The sequence below is a fragment of the Scaptodrosophila lebanonensis genome, unplaced genomic scaffold, assembly GCF_003285725.1.
Source record: "Scaptodrosophila lebanonensis strain 11010-0011.00,11010-0021.00 unplaced genomic scaffold, SlebRS2 tig00000072-arrow-pilon, whole genome shotgun sequence".
Classification (NCBI taxonomy): domain Eukaryota; kingdom Metazoa; phylum Arthropoda; class Insecta; order Diptera; family Drosophilidae; genus Scaptodrosophila; species Scaptodrosophila lebanonensis.
In genome coordinates, this window is record NW_022060558.1 from 2,165,139 (window position 1) to 2,190,605 (window position 25,467).

The following is a 25,467-nucleotide window of genomic DNA, read 5'->3' on the forward strand; positions in this document are numbered from 1 at the left end:
TTCTTCTTGCAGTAATTGCAGGTATCTTCTTTGTAGCTGCGATTACCATAACTTTTCTTCTCACTTTTAAGCATAAGTGCCTCCTGATCTCCGGTTTCGCTGGTATCATTCTTACGTATATTCCTTTCAAACATACATATCTGCATTGTGAACTCATCAAAAGTCTTTTCTGTATCCTTTGTCAACAACATCCAACTGTGTCGGAAGTTTTCAAACCTGCTAGGTAAGATGTGTAAAGTTTTACACACTAAAATTAAATCGGGGAGCGGATGTAGTTATTTTGCCTGTAGCCCATTGTTAAGCTCGACCCACAAACTTTTGAGTTTCGCAATGTGTGATGAAACATCACTACCTTGTGTCCAATTAAATGCAAAGAAATCTGAACAAATCTTAAATAGCTGATCCTTGGACGTGGCTTCGAACTGCTGCTTTAGCGCTTCCCATGCTTCATGCGCTGTGCCTTTGTCCATAATTTTTTGGTAAACTTCGTCTGTGACTGCACTTGAGATCAACGTCTTACCATAGCTGTTTGCTTTTCTATAACAGTCACTTTTCTCCTTATGTCTTTTAACTTCGGCCTCACTTGCGTTTTCCGGCAGTTCCTCTGGCTTGACCAACTTGCCATCCAGTACATCTAGAGCACCGTCATGATAATCTAGCATATCACGAATCTTCCGTTTCCACAGTGGCCAATCTGCTTCACAAGCCAACAGCTTTATACCTGAATGCTTTAAATGATCCATATCTCTTGCTTATGTGTTGCGCTGTAACACGTGGCTGTTCCCATAACCTATTAAAGATATGGAAGATATTGTGCGTCTTTATTGAATCAATACGAAGTTCCCAACTATAAGGGGTGAGCGCCAACGTGAAGCTAAAGATGGACGATTAACAAACTATCGATATTTTTATGAATTAACACATTCGTGACTTTAACACTTTGGCCGCAGGTCGAGACCGGTGATCCCTAATATTACCAGAACCTACGTCAAAAACCCACCTCTCGTCATGACTTAATTTACTAGAATTACGGCACGTTAAAACATCGAGGTGTAACTAGGTGGACTAAAATTCATTTAGATACCTATTCGTGGTGATTAACCATACAATAAAAATAATTTCAACTTTGCTTATCAATCGTAAAAATTCATATAAAAATGTATATAATACTAGCATGTATTGCCCGTCTTAACCAGGCTCAATATAATGTTTCCAATTGTATTTATTTTGTGTGTGCATAACCTACCCATATGTTTTCACCTTATAAGTTACCAGTAGGAAGGCATATAAGGTATTTCAGTTCAGTAGTCCGTTACATTTTTGTTCTTGCCAAACTATTTCGTTAAACGAACATGACCACTATAACTACTTGTAATATTTTTATAGCCTGTACCCAAAGGGTGAAAGGCTATACTAGTTTTGTGCGCATGTATGTAACACACAGAAGGCGGCGTGGCAGACCCCACAAAGTATATATATTCTTGATCAGGATGAGAAGACGAGTCGATATAGCCATGTCCGTCTGTCTGTATGAGCGCAAGGATCTCAGTAAGTACAAGAGCTAGGATAACCAAAATTGGTATCAAGGTTCCTATAAGCCCTAGGCAGAACGAGTTTGTTTATTTTTTCTGATACACCCCCCACTCCCCCGCAATTCGTATTTTTTCTTATAACTTCCGTAATTCTCGGAATTTAATGTAGAACTAGAATACATGTTTATGTTCAGTTTAAACAGCATACATTTACATCACGTACCTATGCGTGTTTATATGCGTGTATGTATGCAGCACAAAGTTGAACCAAAGCAGCAACAACAACAGCTGCGGGCAGCGCTGCCGACAGAGCTGCAGGCAGCGCATGAGCAGCGATTTTACTTATGGCTATAACTTTCTTCAGAATTGACCTATCATGATGAAATTTGGCACACGGACACATTAGTACTAACTGGATGTACCTACAAAAATTCCGAGAATTACGGAAGTTATAAGAAAAAATACGAATTGCGGGGGAGTGGGGGGTGTATCAGAAAAAATAAACAAACTCGTTCTGCCTAGGGCTTATAGGAACCTTGATACCAATTTTGGTTATCCTAGCTCTTGTACTTACTGAGATCCTTGCGCTCATACAGACAGACGGACATGGCTATATCGACTCGTCTTCTCATCCTGATCAAGAATATATATACTTTGTGGGGTCTGCCATGCCTCCTTCTGTGTGTTACATACATGCGCACAAAACTAGTATAGCCTTTCACCCTTTGGGTACAGGCTATAAAAATGAATAAATATGAAAACCCCAATAATTCAAGATCCAACACAAAAATCTGAGTATGCAGTTTTGTTTGTATTCTTTGATTGATTTTAGAAACCAAGTTTTAAGTTGATCGGTTGAAAATGCGGATTTTTCAAACAAACTTTGGACCTCGACTTCCCCCCTTTGGAGCTCGAATTTTCCAAAAACCCTTCTTAGTGAGCACCTACATTATGACAGGATACTTGAGCCTAAATTTCAGTTTCCTTACTTTTAGCGTTTGGGCTGTGGGGTGTTGATTGTGTTTCAATTTTTCTACGGAAAATCCCCCCTTTCTCATGCCCCAGGAAAAATGGTGAAAATCCAAGTATACAGTTTTTCTTGTATTCTTTTTGAGAGTATACAAACTAAGTTTGAAGTTAATTGGATGAAAATTTTAGATTTTTTAAACAAACGTTGAATTTTCCAAAACCGCTTCTTAGTGCTCACCTACACTACTGAAGACAACATGTGTCCAATTTTCAGCCTCCTAGCTCTTACCGTTTGGGCTGTGCGTTGATAGCTTTTCGTTTACCGAATTTTCCACCGGAAAATCATTATTATTCAGGCCGCAGGAAAAATATTGAAAATCCGAGTATACAGTTTTTATACCCTGTACCCGTAGGGTAAAAAGGGTATATTAGGTTTGTGCAAAGTATGTAACCCCCATAAAATATATATATTCTGAATCAGCATGACGAGAGAAATCGATCTAGACATGTCCGTCCGTCTGGATGAACGCGAGGATCTCAGAAACTATAAAAGCTATAGCTATAGAATAACCAAAGTTGGCATCCAGATTCTCCTAGGTCCGAGTAAGGACGAGTTTATTTTTTTTTTTTTTAATTTTCCCCCCCTTCCCCCGCTACAGAATTTCGTCAATAGCGTCCACATTTCAAATGCTACCTCAACCAAACTTTGCACACATAATTTATATATAATTGTCTACTGTCGTTTTTTTTTTTATCCAATTCGGTCAATTCTGAGAAAAGTTATTAGCGAAACCAACTTTACTCTAGTACATCCCCACAAACTGCAGCAACGAGTTCGCTCTTCTTCTTCCTCTTTTTGCTGCTGCTATGGGCGCATATAACTCAGTGACGGAAGTTTACCTGGGTACAGGGTATTACACTGTCGGGCTTGCTCGACTGTAGCGTTCTCTCTTGTTTTTGTATTCTTTGTGAGAGTATACAAACTAAGTTTGAAGTTGATCGGATAAAAATTGTAGATTTTTCTTAGTGCTCACTTTCACTATAAGAGGGATCTTGTGTCCAAATTTCAGCTTCCTAGCTCTTACCGTTTGGGCTGCGCGTTGATTGCCAATCAGTCAGTCAGTCACAATTTTAAAATTTAAAGCAGCGGTGGGCACGAAATTTTAGTTTGGGAGTCCTACAACAACATCTACAACAAAAACTACCGTTTGGGTTATGAGAACATCATAAACTGCGAGCAAAAAATTAGGAAAAACAAGTAAAAAATCTAAAGTCGGGTGTCTTTGAAATACTCTGTATGTTTATAGAAAAAACAAGAAAGGAATGCTAAAGTCGAGCAGGCTCAACTCTTAAATACCCTGTACCACCCCACAAAAAAGTAATTTAATTAATTAATTAATTTAATTTAATTAATTAACTAAATAAATTTAATTAATTAACTAAATTAAATTTAAAATATTCCATGCATGCATACATACATTTACATTTACATCAGAATCGTGCCTTATGCGTGTTTGTGTACTTGTACATATGTATGTATGTGTGCATTGGGCCTGGTTATATGGCTATAACTTTCTTTCCGATCATTCTATCATAATGAAACTTGGTATACGGATATATAATCACTAACCTAACGTGACTACCAAATTTTAGTTCAAAATTATTATTATTATTCAAAATTACGGGAGTTATAGAAAATCAGTAATAGGGGGGGAGTGGGGGGGTGGATCAGAAAAAATGAACAAACTCGTCCTTTCTCGGGCTTAGGAGAATCTGTATATTTTGTATGGTTATTCTAGCTCTTATACTTTCGGAGATCCTTGCGTTCATACAGACAGACAGTCGGACAGACGGACATGGCTATATCGACTCGGCTTGTCATGCTGATCAAGAATATATATACTTTGTGGGGTCTACCAAGCCTCCTTCTGTGTGTTACATGTACACTCGCACAAAACTAATATACCCTTTGGGTACAGGGTATAAAAAGATGATACTCAGGTTTAATTAGTAAATATTGTTGCCGTTCCAATTAATAATGGTCAAAAATATTTCGTGTATTATGAAAGTTGACTTATTTAAATTGATTTTTTGCATTATTGTTTGTGAAACGTGCGCATGTTTTGATACGAAATTAAGGGTACTTCAATTACCATTTTAAAAAGTATAAATATGTTTGGGCAATAATCACATAAAAAGAAATATAAGTCATTAAAAGTTGCCCTATCGAAAAAAAACGTAATAGTGGTTAGGGCCCATATAGTAATGAAGTGAAATTGTTTCGCTAATAACTTTTCTTATAATTAACCGATTTGGATGGAATTTGAAATAAAAGTAGATATTAATATATAAATTATGTAGCTTTTGTAATGTGGACAGTATTTACGAAATTTTGTAGCATCAAAAAAATCCAGGCGTTCATCTAGACAGACGAATGGACATGTTTAGATCGACTTATCTCGTCATCAATAAGTTATATGGGAGATGCTTTCTTCTGCCTCTTACATACTTTGCATTAGGGTATATTAGGTTTGTGCAAAGTATGTAACATGCATAAGGAAGCATCTCCGACCCCATAAAGTATGTACTTGTATATTCTGAATCAGCATGATGAGAAAAATCGATATAGACATGTCCGTCCGTCCGTCTATCTATTGATGGCGAGATAAGTCGATATAGACATGTCCGTCCGTCCGTCTGGATGAACGCAAGAATCTCAGAAACTATAAAAGCTGGAACAACCAAAGTTAGAATCCAAATTCTCCTAGATCCGAGAAAGGACGATTTTTGGGAATTTTAGCCCCTTTCCACGCTACAGAATTTCGTCAATACTGTCCACATTTCAAAAGCTACCTTAACCAAACATTGCACCTATAATTTGTTTATAATGATCTTCTTTCGTTTCAAATTTCATAGTAATCGGTTAATTCTACGAAAAGTTATTAATGAAATAATGTTACGAAGAAATGTTACCTGCACAAATTGTACCTGATAAAGTGACTGACTGGCAACCAAACTGCAAAAGTAGTGCCTGACAAAGTGACTGGCCAGTAGCTGGCAACACAAAATAGGAATAAAAATTGTGGGCGTGTCGATATGTGGAAGCAACGGCAGACAAAGCGTTCGTCCAGCAGGATACTCAAGCAAAATGTTATGCGACGCATGAAACAAAAGCGCAACAAGTAAGCGTAGAAGAAACGACGTATAACATCACTGTTTGCACAGTAACAGCAGCATCACAAACGAACAAGTGTTAAAGGATTTTCCATACAAAAGGTACACTGGTCTTTGGCAAATATTAAGCAACGCGTACCGTTTGCAAATCAAAAAAAAAAAAACAAGTAAAAAAGCTAAAGTCGGGTGTCCCGACTTTGAAATACTCTGTACATATGTTTACAATAATTATAGAAAATAAAAAAAATTAAGAAAATTAAAAAAAACAAAATTTGATCGATTTTACCTCTCTCGGTATTCGAACTCACGTAAAGGGTGTATAATTGCACATTTACATAGCAATTGCGTCTGTGTGAGTGTATGTATGCCTATGCGCATCTATTCGTGTCTGTGTAAGCATTTTCGCAGTCAACCAAACAGCAACATCAACAACAGCCGCGGGCAGCGCTTGAGCAGCGCTGCAGCAGCGCTGCATCAGCAAATATATTTATGGCTATAACTTCTTGTTAAATCGGTCTATCATAATGAAATTTGGCATACGGACACATAATAACCAACTGGGGGTATTTCCAAAATTCCAAGAATTACGGGAGTTACGATTTGCGGGGTAGAGGGGGGAGGGAGAGGAATTCCAAAATATACATTTTCTGCGTATTCACATAAGGCATCTGGGACTAAAATTTAGTGTTCCTAGGTCTTATAGTCTCCGAGATATAGGCGATTATACGAATGGAAAATCGGGAAAACCCCCATAGGGGGGAAGTGGGGGGGAAAATCAAAAAAATAAAACAAACTCGTATAGAATACACACATAACGCATCTTTGTGCAAAATTTGGTGTCTCTATCTCTTATAGTCTCTGAGATCCAGGTGTTCATACGGACGGACAGACAGACAGACAGGGCTAGATCGACTCGTCTCGTCATGCTGATCAAGAATATATATACTTTGTGGGGTCTGCCACGCCTCCTTCTGCCTGTTACATTTTTCAGCTCCCGCAAACCTAATATACTCTTGTACATTTCATGTACAGAGTATAAAAAGATCTTGCAAAAGTAGTGCCTGACAAAGTGACTGACCAGTAGCTGCCAACACAAAATAGCAATAACAAGACAGAACGCTTCAGTCGAGCAAGCCCGACAGTAAAATAGCCTGTACTCTCCACAAAAAGGAAAATTAAAAAATAATTTAATTAAAAAAAAAATGAATGAATTAATTAATTAAAATAATTAATTAAATTAGAATACATGTTTATGTTCAGTTTAAACAGCATACATTTACATCACGTACCTATGCGTGTTTATATGCGTGTATGTATGCAGCACAAAGTTGAACAAAAGCAGCAACAACAACAACAGCTGCGGGCAGCGCTGCCGACAGAGCTGCAGGCAGCGCATGAGCAGCGATTTTACTTATGGCTATAACTTTCTTCAGAATTGACCTATCATGATGACACATTAGTACTAACTGGATGTACCTACCAAAATTGATTTTAAAATTTCGAGAATTACGGAAGTTATAAGAAAAAATACGAATTGCGGGGGAGTGGGGGGGTGTATCAGAAAAAATAAACAAACTCGTTCTGCCTAGGGCTTATAGGAACCTTGATACCAATTTTGGTTATCTTAGCTTTTGTACTTACTGAGATCCTTGCGCTCATACCGACAGACGGTATAGTTATGTGTCCGTATGCCAAGTTTCACTATGATAGACCGATTTAACAAGAAGTTATAGCCATAAATATATTTGCTGATGCAGCGCTGCTGCAGCGCTGCCCGCGGCTGTTGTTGATGTTGCTGTTTGGTTGACTGCGAAAATGCTTACACAGACACGAATAGATGCGCATAGGCATACATACACTCACACAGACGCAATTGCTATGTAAATGTGCAATTATACAACCTTTACGTGAGTTCGAATACCGAGAAAGGTAAAATCGATCATTGAATTTTTTTTTATTTTCTTAATTTTTTGTATTTTCTATAATTATTGTAAACATATGTACAGAGTATTTCAAAGTCGGGACACCCGACTTTAGCTTTTTTACTTGTTATACCCTGTACCCGTAGGGTAAAAAGGGTATATTAGGTTTGTGCAAAGTATGTAACATGCAGAAGGAAGCATCTCCGACCCCATAAAGTATATATATTCTAAATCAGCATGACGAGAGAAATCGATCTGGAAATTTTAGAAAATTCGAGCTCCAAAGGGGGGAAAAGTAGCTCCAAAGTTTGTTTGAAAAATCCGCATTTTTCAACCGATCGACTTAAAACTTAGTTTCTAAAATCAATTAAAGAATACAAAGAAAACTGCATACCCGGTTTTTTAAATTTTTTGTTGGAGCTTGAATTATTGGGGTTTTCTTGGGGCACAAAAGGAAACCGCGTCAACAGCCCACAGCCCAAACGGTAAAAGCTAGGATGCTGAAATTTGGGCTCAAGTATCCTATCATGGTGTAGATGAGCACTAAGAAGGGATTTTTGAAAATTCGAGCTCCAAAGGGGGGAAAACGAGCTTTAAAAAATATTAGTTATAGTGGTCATGTTCGTTTAACGAAATAGTTTGTCAAGAACAAAAATGTAACGGACTACTGAACAATTTTTTGTCAAGAACAGAAAATGTTCATTTAAATACCTTAAATGCCTTCCTACTGGTAACTTATAAGGTGAAAACATATGGGTAGGTTATGCACACACAAAATAAATACAATTGGAAACATTATATTGAGCCGGGTTAAGACGGGCAATACCTGCTAGTATAGTATATGTATATTGCTTGCCGGTTTGCAGCACACGCGCTTTCGCAACTCATACACGAAAGAAAAAGCTCTCTCAGAGAGGCGGAGTAAATAAGTAAAGCGTGGTACTTACATACAAAGCTGGTGGATCCACGTCCAAAAGATCTTTCGAGAGTGGCTGCCAGCTGAAAACAAGAACAATATTACGCGAGAGAGGCGGCGGCGTCAAAGCAAATTGATGTACATTTTTTTCCCCACTATTTTGTTGGTGGTTTTTTTTTTCCTTTTGCCTTGCGCTAGCATATATTTTGGCTACTGCATATACTTGTACATATGTAATATATCACACATTTTCAGCGCAATATATGCACTATAACAAAAAAAAATAAGCTGCACTTGTTCTAAGTCATAGAACAAAATAGCACTTGAGCTTGAAATTGCACTTGTGGTGCCAATTCTAAATATAAGAGAGCCTTTGTTACAACAACAACAAAAAATATATATACTTGTATATACCCTAACTGGAACAGCACCACAAATTATGTGAACTAATTTCCTCGGTTCTGGGTGGGGGCTTCTATTGCTTCAATCGCTCGCTCTAAATTAGAATTTAGAATTTCCACTAATCAGCATATATGGAAATTGTTCGCACAAAATAAAAGTCAACACCAACCTTGTATAAATTTGTGTGCTGGACACAAAAAATATAGGACAGCGCCAAATCCACTATTTTGGGTTATATAAACGTAAACCACACTGTGCAATAACTTGTATAATTTTCTTTTACTTTCTAAGTATTTCAACTAGAGCTCAGCGCGCACAACTTTTCACTAGTAGAGTCACTACAAGAAAAAACGAAAGAGCTTAGTTGGCGGCGAAGACATCCGTTCGCGGACATTTCTCCTTTCTTCCGCCCTTTGACGGCGGGTGTCAGCCAAAAGAAATTAGTAACGACATTACATCTACTTTCTCTAACCACCAGAGGGCGATAAATCCTCCGAACTAGGAACAGACATATATCAGAAGGGAACCAATATAACTTCTTTGCCTACTTCTGGGCTCATACAAAAATTTAAAAATCTGTTCTGCTACGCGAGGCAAGCGCACTACAGGCGTTGCGCCAGACGGAGGCACATATACAACCTAAAGGAAACCGTTTACACGCCATCATCGCATTTTTCCGGTGTTTGGAAAACGCAGTATACCGGATCCAGGCAATCCGCACCATCGCCAGCGACGTAGTGGTGTGGCCAGCGAAAGCGAGGCCGAGCTAAGCAGATTGGATCGCATACAAATCAAGTATCATCGCACTAGTCGACAGGCATTATATGAACGCATCGAAAAGTATTTGAATAAGTGAGTTAAATGAACAAGAATCTTAGTTAGCAAAACCAAAACTAGCCAACCAGTTCAACCATTTCGATTATTCAGAGAACTATTATACACTAATCATTCCCCAGAATGTAATCCCTTGGTTCAAATTTCCCCATCTTCTCTCACCCTATAGACGTGGTCAGCACGGTCATCACTGCGTTTTCCGTACACTATGCGAAACTGGTCAAAAGTCCCATGAAAAGGAGCCGGGCACTTTTGTGGGCGAACTCATGCGCGCCGTCTTTACCATTCCCGAAGCATTGGAGGACGAACCGGTCGCCTATCAGAATGCACGCTATGACAAGGCCCATGCCCACAACGGAGATTGTGCCGCTCTCTATCCAGAATGCAAGCAATCCATGTGGGAGGCAAACTTTGTACAATAAAACGAGTTAAATAAATGGGTTCTGCTTTTGTTCTTATTTTAATGACCACTGAAAAGCCAAGCCAGTATATCTACCTTGCATTGCTGACGAAAATGTTGGGCACAGTGTTCGGGATCCATACGCATTGCCTGACTGTATTCATCTTCCACGCCCGTTATGGTGGGCATTCTGTATACATCGTTTAGCGTTTTAAACATGCGTTATAGGGTTAATGGAATAACTTACGTGAAGATCAGTCGTATTATATCCTGCATCATGGAATAGCCCGGTGGCAACAGTAATCGCTTGCTGTCGCACATGGCTCGTAAAATGCAAGTCTTTACATCGAAGCCAAGTCTGGTCGAATAGAAATTTTAAAATTATTATAAATCAAATCACATCTAATTAACTGAAGGTAGCAATATATTTGCAAATTTACTCACAGACGACTGAAACCAGAAAGTTGATCAAACAACTGTCGGCGATCGCGATGCGCATGATAATGCCGCCAATCTCTAAGAGCGGTCAGATCCGCATAGTCATATAATTCATAAGGAGCACTGTTATATCATCGTTATTGCTCTGTTCCACATCCCTATACCAGCGATTGCCATAGTTCGTCCATTTGGGGGATACTGTTGTCCATTTCGACCACTTGTCTGGAACATCTGACTTCCACGACTGTACGTGCTGTCCATGCGATGTCCAATTGTCAATGTAATGATCATATTTAGACGAACCTGTTGGCCTTTTTCGCCATTTCATATTTGCTGCGGGCTGCCCGACTTGTGCATACTTGTATTTCTTATAATGCTCATATTCTGGCCTCCAATACGTATTATTCTGTCCATATTTAGACCACTTCTGCCATTTGTTGGGGTTGGCATAAGTGGGTGGTGATACATCGATCCTGTGTTTGGGTTTTGGGGGAGGCCTTTCATAACCGAGAGGTTTAAATGGAACGAGTTGATATGGTGGCACATGTTGGGCTTTGAAACGCCAGTTTGTGCCTGGTATCCAAACGTAAGATTGAGTCGTAGATATTTTTGGTGCTTCTGTTGTTTTGGTCTTAAAAGCCTTTGGATACAAATTGTAGGAGCGCTTGTCGCAAATATTAATAACTTTGCTTTTATTTATTTTTATTTTGTAGTAAAATTTTATTTTTTTTTTTGCCTTTGTATTTAGTAGTAGATTCGGTTTTACATTTAGTAGTAGAATCTACGGTTACTCTTAGTAGTAGATTAGTTGCATACGAGCGCCATCTATGGTCGTGGCAAGGTTCATTTCTCTTTTCCTTTCTTTTGGCTGAATTGTCAATGTCAGTGTTCTCCTTGCACCTTTCTTTTGACAACTGCCACCTCAACCACTTCCGTGGAAAGGCTAATGAGCCTATGTTGGAACTAGCCACTTTCTTTTTCTTTGAACCGCCGAACGGAACAGACGTACTTTTTCGCATAGCAAAAAGAAATGTGCTTGCATTAAAATTTTAATTTGGGCAAGAAATAATTGCTCCCGTGCAACAAATTTACAATAAAAGAACAACTTTTGTTAAAAAAAAAAAAAACAAATGTTGCTATAAAAGTGAACGCCTGCGTTAAGTGCAAGTTAGAGCTACTGCCTATTTTATTTTTTTTGCATGGATGCCATTTGCGTTGGCAAAGGAATTGTTCTTAAGTTGATGCCGAACAGGGTAAATATTTTAATTTCAGGCTTGTTTTTTTGTGCCTATTACTTAGTTGCCGTTTTTCTGTTCGCTCACATTTAGATTCGGCACTAAGTCTGGAGCCTATATGCCTATGCATATACCTATGTACGATGCATTCTACTACGTCTGGAGCTATTTATTAAGCCGCTCTTAAATTTTTGTCCGAAAAAACGAACTATTTTCGTACTCACTGGCGGACCCGAGAACTCTAAGCCCAGCAGTTGATGCGCGGATGTATACGCCGGCGGACCCTGTGCTTATGGCCAGTCGCAAAATAATTACTTTCGGGGTTAATTTAAACGCCTTCTAAAGTGGACAGTGCGAATGGAAAAACCGCCGAATTAGGTTTTAACGTTAAATGTTTTCCTAATGATCCGGTTTCTTATATTTTTTTGGGTTTACGCCGCAGAAAAAATATTAATTTACCAATAGGTTAAATTACCTTTAAAATGTGCCTGCAGTGAAAAGAAAAACAAGAAAGGAATGCTAAAGTCGAGCAGGCTCAACTCTGAAATACCCTGTACCACCCCACAAAAAAATAATTAAATTAATTAACTAAATATTAACTTATTAAATATAAAATATTCCATGCATGCATACATACATTTACATTTACATCAGAATCGTGCCTTATGCGTGCTTGTGTACTTGTACATATGTATGTATGTGTGCATTGGGCCTGGTTATATGGCTATAACATTCTTTCCGATCATTCTATCATAATGAAACTACGGATATATAATTACTAACCTAATGTGACTATCAAATTTTAGTTCAAAATTCCAAGAATTACGGGAGTTATAGAAAATCGTTAATAGGGGGGGAGTGGGGGGTTGGATCAGAAAAAATGAACAAACTCGTCCTTTCTCGGTCTCAGGAGAATCTGTATACCAAGTTTGGTTATTCTAGCTCTTATACTTTCGGAGATCCTTGCGTTCATACAGACAGACAGACAGACGGACAGACAGACGGACAGACGGACATGGCTATATCGACTCGGCTTGTCATGCTGATCAAGAATATATATACTTTGTGGGGTCTACCAAGCCTCCTTCTGTGTGTTCCATGTGCACTCGCACAAAACTAATATACCCTTGTACCCTTTGGGTACAGGGTATAATAAGAGAGTAAGGTTAGGCAGTGCCGCAATCTGTAAGTTGTATTTATTTTTGGTTGCTCCTGCCTACAATTAACGAGCTTAGATATTGTAAATATTTTTATATAATATTTTTTTTTTTTGGTTGCTCCTGCCTACAATTAACGAGCTTAGATATTGTAAATATTTTTATAGCCTGTACCCAAAGGGTGAAAGGCTATACTAGTTTTGTGCGCATGTATGTATCACACAGAAGGAGGCGTGGCAGACCCCACAAAGTATATATATTCTTGATCAGGATGAGAAGACGAGTCGATATAGCCATGTCCGTCTGTCTGTATGAGCGCAAGGATCTCAGTAAGTACAAGAGCTAGGATAACCAAAATTGGTATCAAGGTTCCTATAAGCCCTAGGCAGAACGAGTTTATTTATTTTTTCTGATACACGCCCCCACTCCCCCGCAATTCGTATTTTTTCTTATAACTTCCGTAATTCTCGAAATTTTAAAATCAATTTTGGTAGGTACATCCAGTTAGTACTAATGTGTCATCATGATAGGTCAATTCTGAAGAAAGTTATAGCCATAAGTAAAATCGCTGCTCATGCGCTGCCTCTGTCGGCAGCGCTGCCCGCAGCTGTTGTTGTTGTTGCTGCTTTTGTTCAACTTTGTGCTGCATACATACACGCATATAAACACGCATAGGTACGTGATGTAAATGTATGCTGTTTAAACTGAACATAAACATGTATTCTAATTTAATTTAATTAATTATTTTAATTAATTAATTCATTCATTTTTTTTAAATTAAATTTTTTTTTAATTTTCCTTTTTGTGGAGAGTACAGGCTATTTTACTGTCGGGCTTGCTCGACTGAAGCGTTCTGTCTTGTTATTGCTATTTTGTGTTGGCAGCTACTGGTCAGTCACTTTGTCAGGCACTACTTTTGCAAGATCTTTTTATACTCTGTACATGAAATGTACAAGAGTATATTAGGTTTGCGGGAGCTGAAAAATGTAACAGGCAGAAGGAGGCGTGGCAGACCCCACAAAGTATATATATTCTTGATCAGCATGACGAGACGAGTCGATCTAGCCCTGTCTGTCTGTCTGTCCGTCTGTCAGTCTGTCCGTCTGTCAGTCTGTCCGTCCGTATAAACACCTGGATCTCAGAGACTATAAGAGATAGAGACACCAAATTTTGCACAAAGATGCGTTATGTGTGTATTCTATACGAGTTTGTTTTATTTTTTTGATTTTCCCCCCCACTTCCCCCCTATGGGGGTTTTCCCGATTTTCCATTCGTATAATCGCCTATATCTCGGAGACTATAAGACCTAGGAACACTAAATTTTAGTCCCAGATGCCTTATGTGAATACGCAGAAAATGTATATTTTGGAATTCCTCTCCCTCCCCCCTCTACCCCGCAAATCGTAACTCCCGTAATTCTTGGAATTTTGGAAATACCCCCAGTTGGTTATTATGTGTCCGTATGCCAAATTTCATTATGATAGACCGATTTAACAAGAAGTTATAGCCATAAATATATTTGCTGATGCAGCGCTGCTGCAGCGCTGCTCAAGCGCTGCCCGCGGCTGTTGTTGATGTTGCTGTTTGGTTGACTGCGAAAATGCTTACACAGACACGAATAGATGCGCATAGGCATACATACACTCACACAGACGCAATTGCTATGTAAATGTGCAATTATACACCCTTTACGTGAGTTCGAATACCGAGAGAGGTAAAATCGATCAAATTTTGTTTTTTTTAATTTTCTTAATTTTTTTTATTTTCTATAATTATTGTAAACATATGTACAGAGTATTTCAAAGTCGGGACACCCGACTTTAGCTTTTTTACTTGTTTTTTTTTTTTTGATTTGCAAACGGTACGCGTTGCTTAATATTTGCCAAAGACCAGTGTACCTTTTGTATGGAAAATCCTTTAACACTTGTTCGTTTGTGATGCTGCTGTTACTGTGCAAACAGTGATGTTATACGTCGTTTCTTCTACGCTTACTTGTTGCGCTTTTGTTTCATGCGTCGCATAACATTTTGCTTGAGTATCCTGCTGGACGAACGCTTTGTCTGCCGTTGCTTCCACATATCGACACGCCCACAATTTTTATTCCTATTTTGTGTTGCCAGCTACTGGCCAGTCACTTTGTCAGGCACTACTTTTGCAGTTTGGTTGCCAGTCAGTCACTTTATCAGGTACAATTTGTGCAGGTAACATTTCTTCGTAACATTATTTCATTAATAACTTTTCGTAGAATTAACCGATTACTATGAAATTTGAAACGAAAGAAGATCATTATAAACAAATTATAGGTGCAATGTTTGGTTAAGGTAGCTTTTGAAATGTGGACAGTATTGACGAAATTCTGTAGCGTGGAAAGGGGCTAAAATTCCCAAAAATCGTCCTTTCTCGGATCTAGGAGAATTTGGATTCTAACTTTGGTTGTTCCAGCTTTTATAGTTTCTGAGATTCTTGCGTTCATCCAGACGGACGGACGGACATGTCTATATCGACTTATCTCGCCATCAATAGATAGACGGACGGACGGACATGTCTATATCGATTTTTCTCATCATGCTGATTCAGAATATACAAGTACATACTTTATGGGGTCGGAGATGCTTCCTTATGCATGTTACATACTTTGCACAAACCTAATATACCCTAATGCAAAGTATGTAAGAGGCAGAAGAAAGCATCTCCCATATAACTTATTGATGACGAGATAAGTCGATCTAAACATGTCCATTCGTCTGTCTAGATGAACGCCTGGATTTTTTTGATGCTACAAAATTTCGTAAATACTGTCCACATTACAAAAGCTACATAATTTATATATTAATATCTACTTTTATTTCAAATTCCATCCAAATCGGTTAATTATAAGAAAAGTTATTAGCGAAACAATTTCACTTCATTACTATACGGGCCCTAACCACTATTACGTTTTTTTCGATAGGGCAACTTTTAATGACTTATATTTCTTTTTATGTGATTATTGCCCAAACATATTTATACTTTTTAAAATGGTAATTGAAGTACCCTTAATTTCGTATCAAAACATGCGCACGTTTCATAAACAATAATGCAAAAAATCAATTTAAATAAGTCAGCTTTCATAATACACGAAATATTTTTGACCATTATTAATTGGAACGGCAACAATATTTACTAATTAAACCTGAGTATCATCTTTTTATACCCTGTACCCAAAGGGTATATTAGTTTTGTGCGAGTGTACATGTAACATACAGAAGGAGGCTTGGTAGACCCCACAAAGTATATATATTCTTGATCAGCATGACAAGCCGAGTCGATATAGCCATGTCCGTCTGTCTGTCTGTATGAACGCAAGGATCTCCGAAAGTATAAGATCTGGAATAACCAAATTTAGTATACAGATTCTCATGAGACCGAGAAAGGACGAGTTTGTTCATTTTTCCTGATCCACCCCCCCCCCACTCCCCCCCTATTAACGATTTTCTATAACTCCCGTAATTCTTGGAATTTTGAACTAAAATTTAGTAGTTACATTAGGTTAGTAATTATATATCCGTAGTTTCATTATGATAGAATGATCGGAAAGAATGTTATAGCCATATAACCAGGCCCAATGCACACATACATACATATGTACAAGTACACAAACACGCATAAGGCACGATTCTGATGTAAATGTAAATGTATGTATGCATGCATGGAATATTTTATATTTAATTAGTTAATATTTAGTTAATTAATTAAATTAATTTAGTTAATTAATTTAATTAAATTAATTAATTACTTTTTTGTGGGGTGGTACAGGGTATTTAAGAGTTGCTCGACTTTAGCATTCCTTTCTTGTTTTTTTTTGGACAGCATAATTTATATACAGGCCAATACCGAACTTCATTAATTTTTCTTTGCTATGCACATCTATATATATAAAACAGTTTGTCCTGACTGACTGACTGATTGGCAATCAACGCACAGCCCAAACGGTAAGAGCTAGGAAGCTGAAATTTGGAGACAAGATCCCTCTTATAGTGAAAGTGAGCACTAAGAAGGGGTTTCGGAAAATTCGAGCTCCAAAGGGGGGAAAACGAGCTCCAACGTTTGTATGAAAAATCTACAATTTTTATCCGATTAACTTCAAACTTAGTTTGTATACTCTCACAAAGAATACAAAAAAAACTGTATACTTGGATTTTCAATATTTTTCCTGCGGCCTGAATAATAATGATTTTCCGGTGGTAAATTCGGTAAACGAAAAGCTATGTGCAATCAACGCACAGCCCAAACGGTTAGAGCTAGGAGGCTGAAAATTGGACACATGTTGTCTTCAGTGGTGTAGGTGAGCACTAAGAAGCGGTTTTGGAAAATTCGAACTCCAAAGGGGGGAAAACGGGCTCCAACGTTTGTATGAAAAATCTACAATTTTCATCCAATTAACTTCAAACTTAGTTTGTATACTCTCAAAAAGAATACAAGAAAAACTGTATACTTGGTTTTTCACCATTTTTCCTGGGGCATGAAAAAGGGGGGGTTTTCCGTGGAAAAATTGAAACACAATCAACACCCCACAGCCCAAACGGTAAAAGCTAGGAAACTGAAAACTGGGCTCAAGTATCCTATCATGGTGTAGATGCGCACTAAGAAGGGATTTTGGAAAATTCGAGCTCCAAAGGGGGGAAAAGTAGCTCCAAAGTTTGTTTGAAAATTCTGCATTTCTGAATCGATCAACTTTAAATTTGGTTTTTATAATCTATAAAAGAATACAAACAAAACTGCATACTCGGTTTTTCGAAATTTGTGTTGGAGCTTGAATTATTGGGGTTTTAATATTTATTCATTTTTTCAAATGAAAAGTTTGTGTTATAAATTTTGTCCGATCGATTTCAAATTTGGGTAATATAATCTACGTAACTAAAATTACAACTTTGCATTTAACGATTTTTAAAATATGTATTTTACAAATGCAGGCAGAACAAACAATACAAAATATCAAACAGTTGGGGACAACTAAGTATACATACACACACACATACATACATACAAGCAGCTGTTCGTGTAGTTGCGTGCAAACGGTTGAAGTAGCCAAAGCAAAATGTGAGACACTAATGTGTGAATGTTCATTTGTACAAATGTATGTACATACATACATACATATGTATAAAAGTACATTCGTCTTGCACTGACAGGGCAAGAAATGTTAATTAATTAAAAATTATTAACATTATAACATAAACATTTTTATGTTATTTTTTCTTTGTTTAGTACATTTGGCATAAGGGATTTTAAGACAACGGACTACAAGGGCGTACGCAGGTTGGGCAGGGGGGACATTGCTCCCCTTAGAAAGAATTTCGCATTATGAATTACACCAGCACCATATGTATTACATACGTACATACATATATACATACGTCTGTATGTATAGTATGTACATATGTACATCAATAAGTATGTATGTACGTACATACATTCTTATATACATATATAGGTTTGTATGTATGCAGTGGGCCATCGAACACTGTTGTTTAATTGTAATAAATAGTGTTCTATGTTTTCAAATCAAAATTTTTAAAACAACAACAACAAGTTATTGGCTCGCAAAACTTCTTTCGTTTTGATAATTTACGGCTGTTAATTGCATACGAAAAATGCCAAAAGTTTACAGTTACCGTACACACACAAATACATTTGTATGTATGTATGTACATATGTGTACAGTGAACAATCGAATACAGTATTATAATCAATAACTCTCAAACGATGTTTTTCGATGTATTTGTATTCGACATGTATTACGATATATCAACACAAGTATCGATATTTTCGATATATCGCATTTAATTTTATTATTGGGGTTTTAATATTTATTCACTTTTTCAAATGAATAGTTTGTGTTATAAATTTTGTCCGATCGATTTCAAATTTGGGTAATGTAATCAACATTATATCAACAAATTGGCATTCAACGATTAAAATATAGCAATATGTTTTTTACTTGCCATATATCAAATATCAAATAGTTGGGGACATCGCATACACACACTAACACATACATACAACAAGCAACAGTTCGTGTCTATGTGTGCCCCTGCATACATACATATGTACATGCATATGCATGTATGCCTGTATATGTATGTATCATGTACATACAAAACAACAACAATAACTTTAAGTTGTTGGCTCGCACATCTTCTTTCGTTTTGACCATTTAATGTTAATTGCAAAGGCAAAACGCCAAAAGTTTACAGTTACCGTCGCTAAGCAACGACTGCGTAAGCGATAGTAAAGCAGAAACCGAATAACGGAGCTACGCATATTCTGCTTCGCATTGCGGGCAGATGTATGTATGTATGATTTGTTCTTATTGATCTCAATAAATAATTAGATTTTATTATTTGAATATTCTGCTTATTGCATTCAAACTTCGATATTTTGATGGTATCGGTGGCTTCAACTATCGAAAGTTTTACTCTAGCAAATTGAGATGAGAATTGTCAGTGCTTTTTGATCGTGGCTCATCGCTGCACGGCATTGACACCAGTGCCGTGTTTCATATTCCGAGTTTGTGCGTGACCGTATTGACTCAATATGACACGAAAAGGCTCAAATGTGAATTTAAAATTAGGATATACCCTTATAATTATTCCCCCTTTTTTGCAAATCGTCTATCTTAAAACGTTGCGTTATCTCTATATATAAAACAGTTTGTCCTGACTAATTGGTGATCAACGCACAGCCCAAACGGTAAAAGATGAAATTTGGACTCAAGTATCTTTTCATAGTATCCATCATAGTGTAGGAGCACACTAAGAAAGGCTTTTGGAAAATTCTAGCTCCAACGGGGGGAAAACGAGCTTTAAAAAATATTAGTTATAGTGGTCATGTTCGTTGAACGAAATAGTTTGGCAAGAACAAAAATGTAACGGACTACTGAACAATTTTTTGTCAAGAACAGAAAATGTTCATTTAAATACCTTAAATGCCTTCCTACTGGTAACTTATAAGGTGAAAACATATGGGTAGGTTATGCACACACAAAATAAATACAATTGGAAACATTATATTGAGCCGGGTTAAGACGGGCAATACCTGCTAGTTTACTATATATACTGTTCAAATTCTTTCGTGGAATTTGTATTTAATTATTGTATTTCCTGTTATTATTATTACTACTATTATTAATTATTATTGCTATTACTTTTATTATTGTGTTTTCCTTTTTATAGCCTGTACCCAAAGGGTGAAAGGCTATACTAGTTTTGTGCGCATGTATGTAACACACAGAAGGAGGCGTGGCAGACCCCACAAAGTATATATATTCTTGATCAGGATGAGAAGACGAGTCGATATAGCCATGTCCGTCTGTCCGTCTGACCGTCTGTCCGTCTGTCTGTATGAGCGCAAGGATCTCAGTAAGTACAAGAGCTAGGATAACCAAAATTGGTATCAAGGTTCCTATAAGCCCTAGGCAGAACGAGTTTGTTTATTTTTTCTGATACACCCCCCCACTCCCCCGCAATTCGTATTTTTTCTTATAACTTCCGTAATTCTCGGAATTTAAAAATCAATTTTGGTAGGTACATCCAGTTAGTACTAATGTGTCCGTGTGCCAAATTTCATCATGATAGGTCAATTCTGAAGAAAGTTATAGCCATAAGTAAAATCGCTGCTCATGCGCTGCCTCTGTCGGCAGCGCTGCCCGCAGCTGTTGTTGTTGCTGCTTTTGTTCAACTTTGTGCTGCATACATACACGCATATAAACACGCATAGGTACGTGATGTAAATGTGTGCTGTTAAAACTGAACATAAACATGTATTCTAATTTAATTTAATTAATTATTTTAATTAATTAATTCATTCATTTTTTTTAATAATTTATTTTTTTTTAAATTTTCTTTTTTTTAATTTTTCCTTTTTGTGGAGAGTACAGGCTATTTTACTGTCGGGCTTGCTCGACTGTAGCGTTCTATCTTGTTTAATATGGATTATAGTGATTATCGATGAAGCGAGAAACTCCCTGAATTTTTATACCCTGTACCCAAAGGGTACAAGGGTATATTAGTTTTGTGCGAGTGCACATGGAATACACAGAAGGAGACTTGGTAGACCCCACAAAGTATATATATTCTTGATCAGCATGACAAGCCGAGTCGATATAGCCATGTCCGTCTGTCCGTCCGTCCGTCTGTATGAACGGTAGGATCTCCGAAAGTATAAGAGCTAGAATAACCAAACTTGGTATACAGATTCTCCTGAGACCGAGAAAGGACGAGTTTGTTCATTTTTTCTGATCCACCCCCCCACTCCCCCCCTATTACCGATTTGCTATAACTCCCGTAATTCTTGGAATTTTGAACTTTGGTGGTCACATTAGGTTAGTAATTATATATCCGTATACCAAGTTTCATTAAGATAGAATAATCGGAAAGAAAGTTATAGCCACATAGCCAGGCCCAATGCACACATACATACATATGTACAAGTACACAAACACGCAAAGGGCACGATTCTGATGTAAATGTATGTATGCATGCATGGAATATTTTATATTTAATTAGTTAATATTTAGTTAATTAATTTAATTATTTTTTTGTGGGGTGGTACAGGGTATTTAAGAGTTGAGCCTGCTCGACTTTAGCATTCCTTTCTTGTTTTTGTTTATTTACTTATTAGAACTAGTTTTTTTGTTAATATGAATAAATTTATAATGAAATCGACGTAAGTGTCTAAATTCGGGAATCATGTGTGCCGTCCGTGAGCCAATTTAGGAATCCGTTGTTGGCTTAGGGATCGTCAATAATTGTAGATGCAGCATGACGATCATGGAAGGGTGGGGTTACTCGAGGCGCTCATTACCACCATTGCGAGCTCATTTCGCCACTATGGCTCCTAGCGTAGCAAGCTTCTTCTCTTAATACTTTCTGCCCCCCTTTTCCTTCTTTTCCTCCCTATAACTGATCGCTGGTTGATAGAACTTTATTTCCCTCCTCCCATAAAACAGCACGCGAATTTTAAATAAATAAAATAATATACCTTTGTGAGCACGCAGTGTTGCGGTACCCTCAACATAACCCACTCCCACCAGCCAACTAAACTGATGCCTGTATGCTAGCGCGTGCTCCGTTCACACATCTGCCCTACCATCAGCTCACCCAAAAAGTGTACGTTGTATGCTACAGTTCTTACGTAAGTTTGTGTGCTTTTGAAACTGCGAACCTTTTTATTCACGTATTTGTTACAGGCCCTCGCAGCATGATGGTTTCGATAAAAATGAGAAAGAATGTCGGGATAGATATGAGCATGCGGAGCAAGTGGGCTTCCTATCTGGTGATTGTGAACAAGCGTTTCCTAACTGTAAGGTGAATTTGTTGAAGTCTATAACGAAATACATTATATAAAATAAATGATGGTTTGAGCTATGCTGCGTTTCTTTTCGGGTCCTTGATCCTACATGAAAAGATTTTGCTAGTTATTAAAATTCCTGCATTAAAAACTCTCTGAAACCATGATTGGTTAATGTGCGCTCAGCGGTTTCCAATATCCAGGTGTTCATCCAGATGGACATAAATATCTAGATCGATTCGTCTCGTCATGTTGACTAGGAACTTACTTACATATGTATGTATCTATTTACTTTATGGGGTCGAAGATGCCTCGTTCTGCCTGTTACATACTATGCACATACCTAATATACTATGTTTACCCTACAAGTAGAGGTATAACAAGTAAAAAAGCAAATGTCGGGTGTTGTAGTGTGCGGGGTGTTATGTGTGCTAGAGAACATGTTCCACAAAGCGCGCCACGGGTGCAGCGTGCAGGTGTCAGTGTTTTTTTTTTTAAGCAAGCCCCAAAATTTGGAGCTATTTTTGAAGAGGGAGCGTGAGTACGAGTGTGCACTACGTTCTCTCACTGTGATATGGAGGATTCGAGGCGTGCACTTCTTGCACTTCGGACAGGGTGGGGTTCTTTCTCCTCCTACCATAGCGGACACACCACTACAAGAAATTAAGTGCACTAAACAAAACTAAGCTTGTTGACTTGTAATGGGATTACAAGTAGTTGGCGAGTCATCTTGGTAGAGAGTTGTGCTCCACCTCTTACTTAATTTCTTGCTTCCTACCGTTTATGCCAGTAACTTCAACATGTATAAGGACTGATCCCATAGAAGTCACCGACCGCCATTGTTTATTTATTTAGATTGGAACCAGGACTGCCTCCCACATAGTGCTCACAGACCTTACATGCTTCCCCTATTCTCTTCTGATACCTCCTTTTCTAAGACTGGGGTATACAATTGCGAGGCTCTAATATTTTGTGTTCTCTTAAGCATAATGCCACAATAACTTATGCGTTAATTTGTGATATTGAAATAAGCGTCTGACGCTTCCACTGGAACTGTCATGTCATCTTTATGCTCTCTTGTTCTTCCATGTTGTTATGTCCGCCTTTGCCAGTGCATCCCCTGTCGTTACGCCGGCTAGCCATCGGCTCAGGGTCAGATTCGACCGCGACAGGGGTGCGGCAGACCAACAATGAATTTATATTTTTTTATCAAACACACCTACTCATATTGTCGGCTGAGGGACGCCTGTGGAATTTGGGTGGAGTTGTGGCTACTTTGGTGTCATGTAGCCGCGTGGCCCTCCCTACCTTGAGCCGGTTTTGGCATTTTGTTGCCGGCTCCCTTCAACATGCTCACTTTGGTTTTCCTTCTGCTCCGGGACTTTAGTCACCCCATCTCACCCCATAAATGGATTCTACTCCAGATTCATTTTCAAATTTTAAATTTTATTACAATAAAAATATATTCGGGTATTTAGGCCATTGAGTTTTGGGACGCTGCAGTTTGTTGGCTCTTTGTGCCTATTTATCTTATTCGATTTTCGAACCTCCTAACCTACCTATACTCGAGTATGTGGTTATGAGGGGTGTAATGATATGTAATGACAAGGAGATAAACAAAAAAAAACTGCGCCGCTCCAATACACATTCCAACCTCTTTTGCTTATATTAGTTTTTATACATTTTCTTTTACTTTTCTTTTTTTTTTTTTTTTATGTTCTTTTTTCTTAAGTATACATTTGAATTTTTGTTTACAATATGGTTACTTGTTTGGTGTTGTGTTTCTGTTTAATGTTTTATATTATGTTGTGAATGGTTTGGGCTATGTGTCTAACAGAAAATTGTTAATTGTTTTGTGTGTTGTTTTTTTGTTTTGTATTTTACATTATGTGGCTATGGGCGTGTGTGTATTACAATATGGTTAAATGTTTGGGTGTTGTGTTTCTGTTTAATGTTTTATATTATGTTGTGAATGGTTTGGGCTATGTGTCTAACAGAAAATTGTTAATTGTTTTGTGTGTTGTTTTTTTGTTTTGTATTTTACATTATGTGGCTATGGGCGTGTGTGTATTACAATATGGTTAAATGTTTGGGTGTTGTTTTTGTTTTGTATTTTATATTATGTGGCTATGGGATGAATGTGAGTCTGAGTGCTATGGAAATTCGGTGTGTGTTTGAATATGGTGTATGTGAACATGTATGGAGTGTATATAAAGGAGTGTGTGGTGTATATAAAATTTTGTGTTCTATGTTTGAGCGGAATATGTGTGAGTATTTAGTTGAATTTTGTGTTATATGCTGCACTGGTGTATGTGAGATGGCTATGTATATGTATGTAGGGTGTATATAAAATTTTGGTTCTATGTTTGAGCGGAATGTGTGTGAATATTTAGTATTTTAATGTTGAAGGGTACTTAGCCCAGACTTCCAGTTGCATGGAAATTGGCCTGACTTCCGCTAGGGCCGAGGTCCGGCCTAAGACCCAGTACTGCCGGTCGGTGCTGACCCGCGCACAGCGCACTTCCCAGAACGCCCGCAGTTACTGCTACTCCTATTACATATAGTAAGAAATTAGTCACTGGCACACTGGCCCCTTTTTAGACCCTTACCTCTGCCTATGAAGCCTCGCTGGTGTATATCCCAACCCTCCTGTCGTCACTCCGGTGTTTGAATATTGTCTTCCGCTTATTTTGTCTCTTTTTTTGTTTTTTCCCGCAATAGCACGTGTCTCTCGCTCACTGTCCACAATTGATTTTTCTTCTTCCCTAAGGCCACGACTTGCCATTCCCCCGGAATTGCTATTTTACCCACTTTGCAACCCTCCTAATTGGTAGCACTGGTCCTCACCCCTCACGCACGAGTACTTGTTATCGGCCCGCTCCAGCTGCCAATCGCGCGAGTTGCCACTCCTTTTGTCCGACGACATTTGTGGTTTCCCAATACTGCCGCGCCGCACATAACACCACACTCCGGTTTTATTTTGGTGCCAAACGGAAGAAACGGGAGTGAGAAGCGCCGCGGTTCTTTCTCTGCCCAACGTAGGCCACCGCCCACACCCTGAGATGGGTCTCTCGGTCTACCGACGAACAAAGCCGGGCCTTAGCTATTGCTTTAAATCTTTGGCGTGGAAGACTCCCAACCGACGCCCGTGCATGTCC

At 38.1% G+C, this 25,467-nt stretch overlaps 1 protein-coding gene and 1 long non-coding RNA gene across 2 annotated transcripts; both read right to left on the reverse strand.

The window, feature by feature from the left end:
- Positions 1 to 10,209: 10,209 nt before the first annotated feature.
- Positions 10,210 to 15,057, reverse strand: LOC115625422. The gene is made up of 5 exons (XM_030520462.1): positions 14,972 to 15,057; positions 10,752 to 11,276; positions 10,594 to 10,710; positions 10,397 to 10,507; positions 10,210 to 10,339 (listed from the first exon to the last, which is right to left on the reverse strand). The coding sequence occupies exons 1-5, from the start codon at positions 15,055 to 15,057 to the stop codon at positions 10,210 to 10,212; spliced, it is 969 nt and encodes a 322-aa protein (XP_030376322.1).
- An 8,677-nt stretch (positions 15,058 to 23,734) lies between these two features.
- On the reverse strand, positions 23,735 to 25,164 carry LOC115625592. Its single transcript, XR_003995539.1, has 2 exons — positions 24,919 to 25,164; positions 23,735 to 24,860 (listed from the first exon to the last, which is right to left on the reverse strand). It is a non-coding gene; the product is annotated as an uncharacterized LOC115625592 (long non-coding RNA).
- Between the last annotated feature and the right edge of the window lie 303 nt (positions 25,165 to 25,467).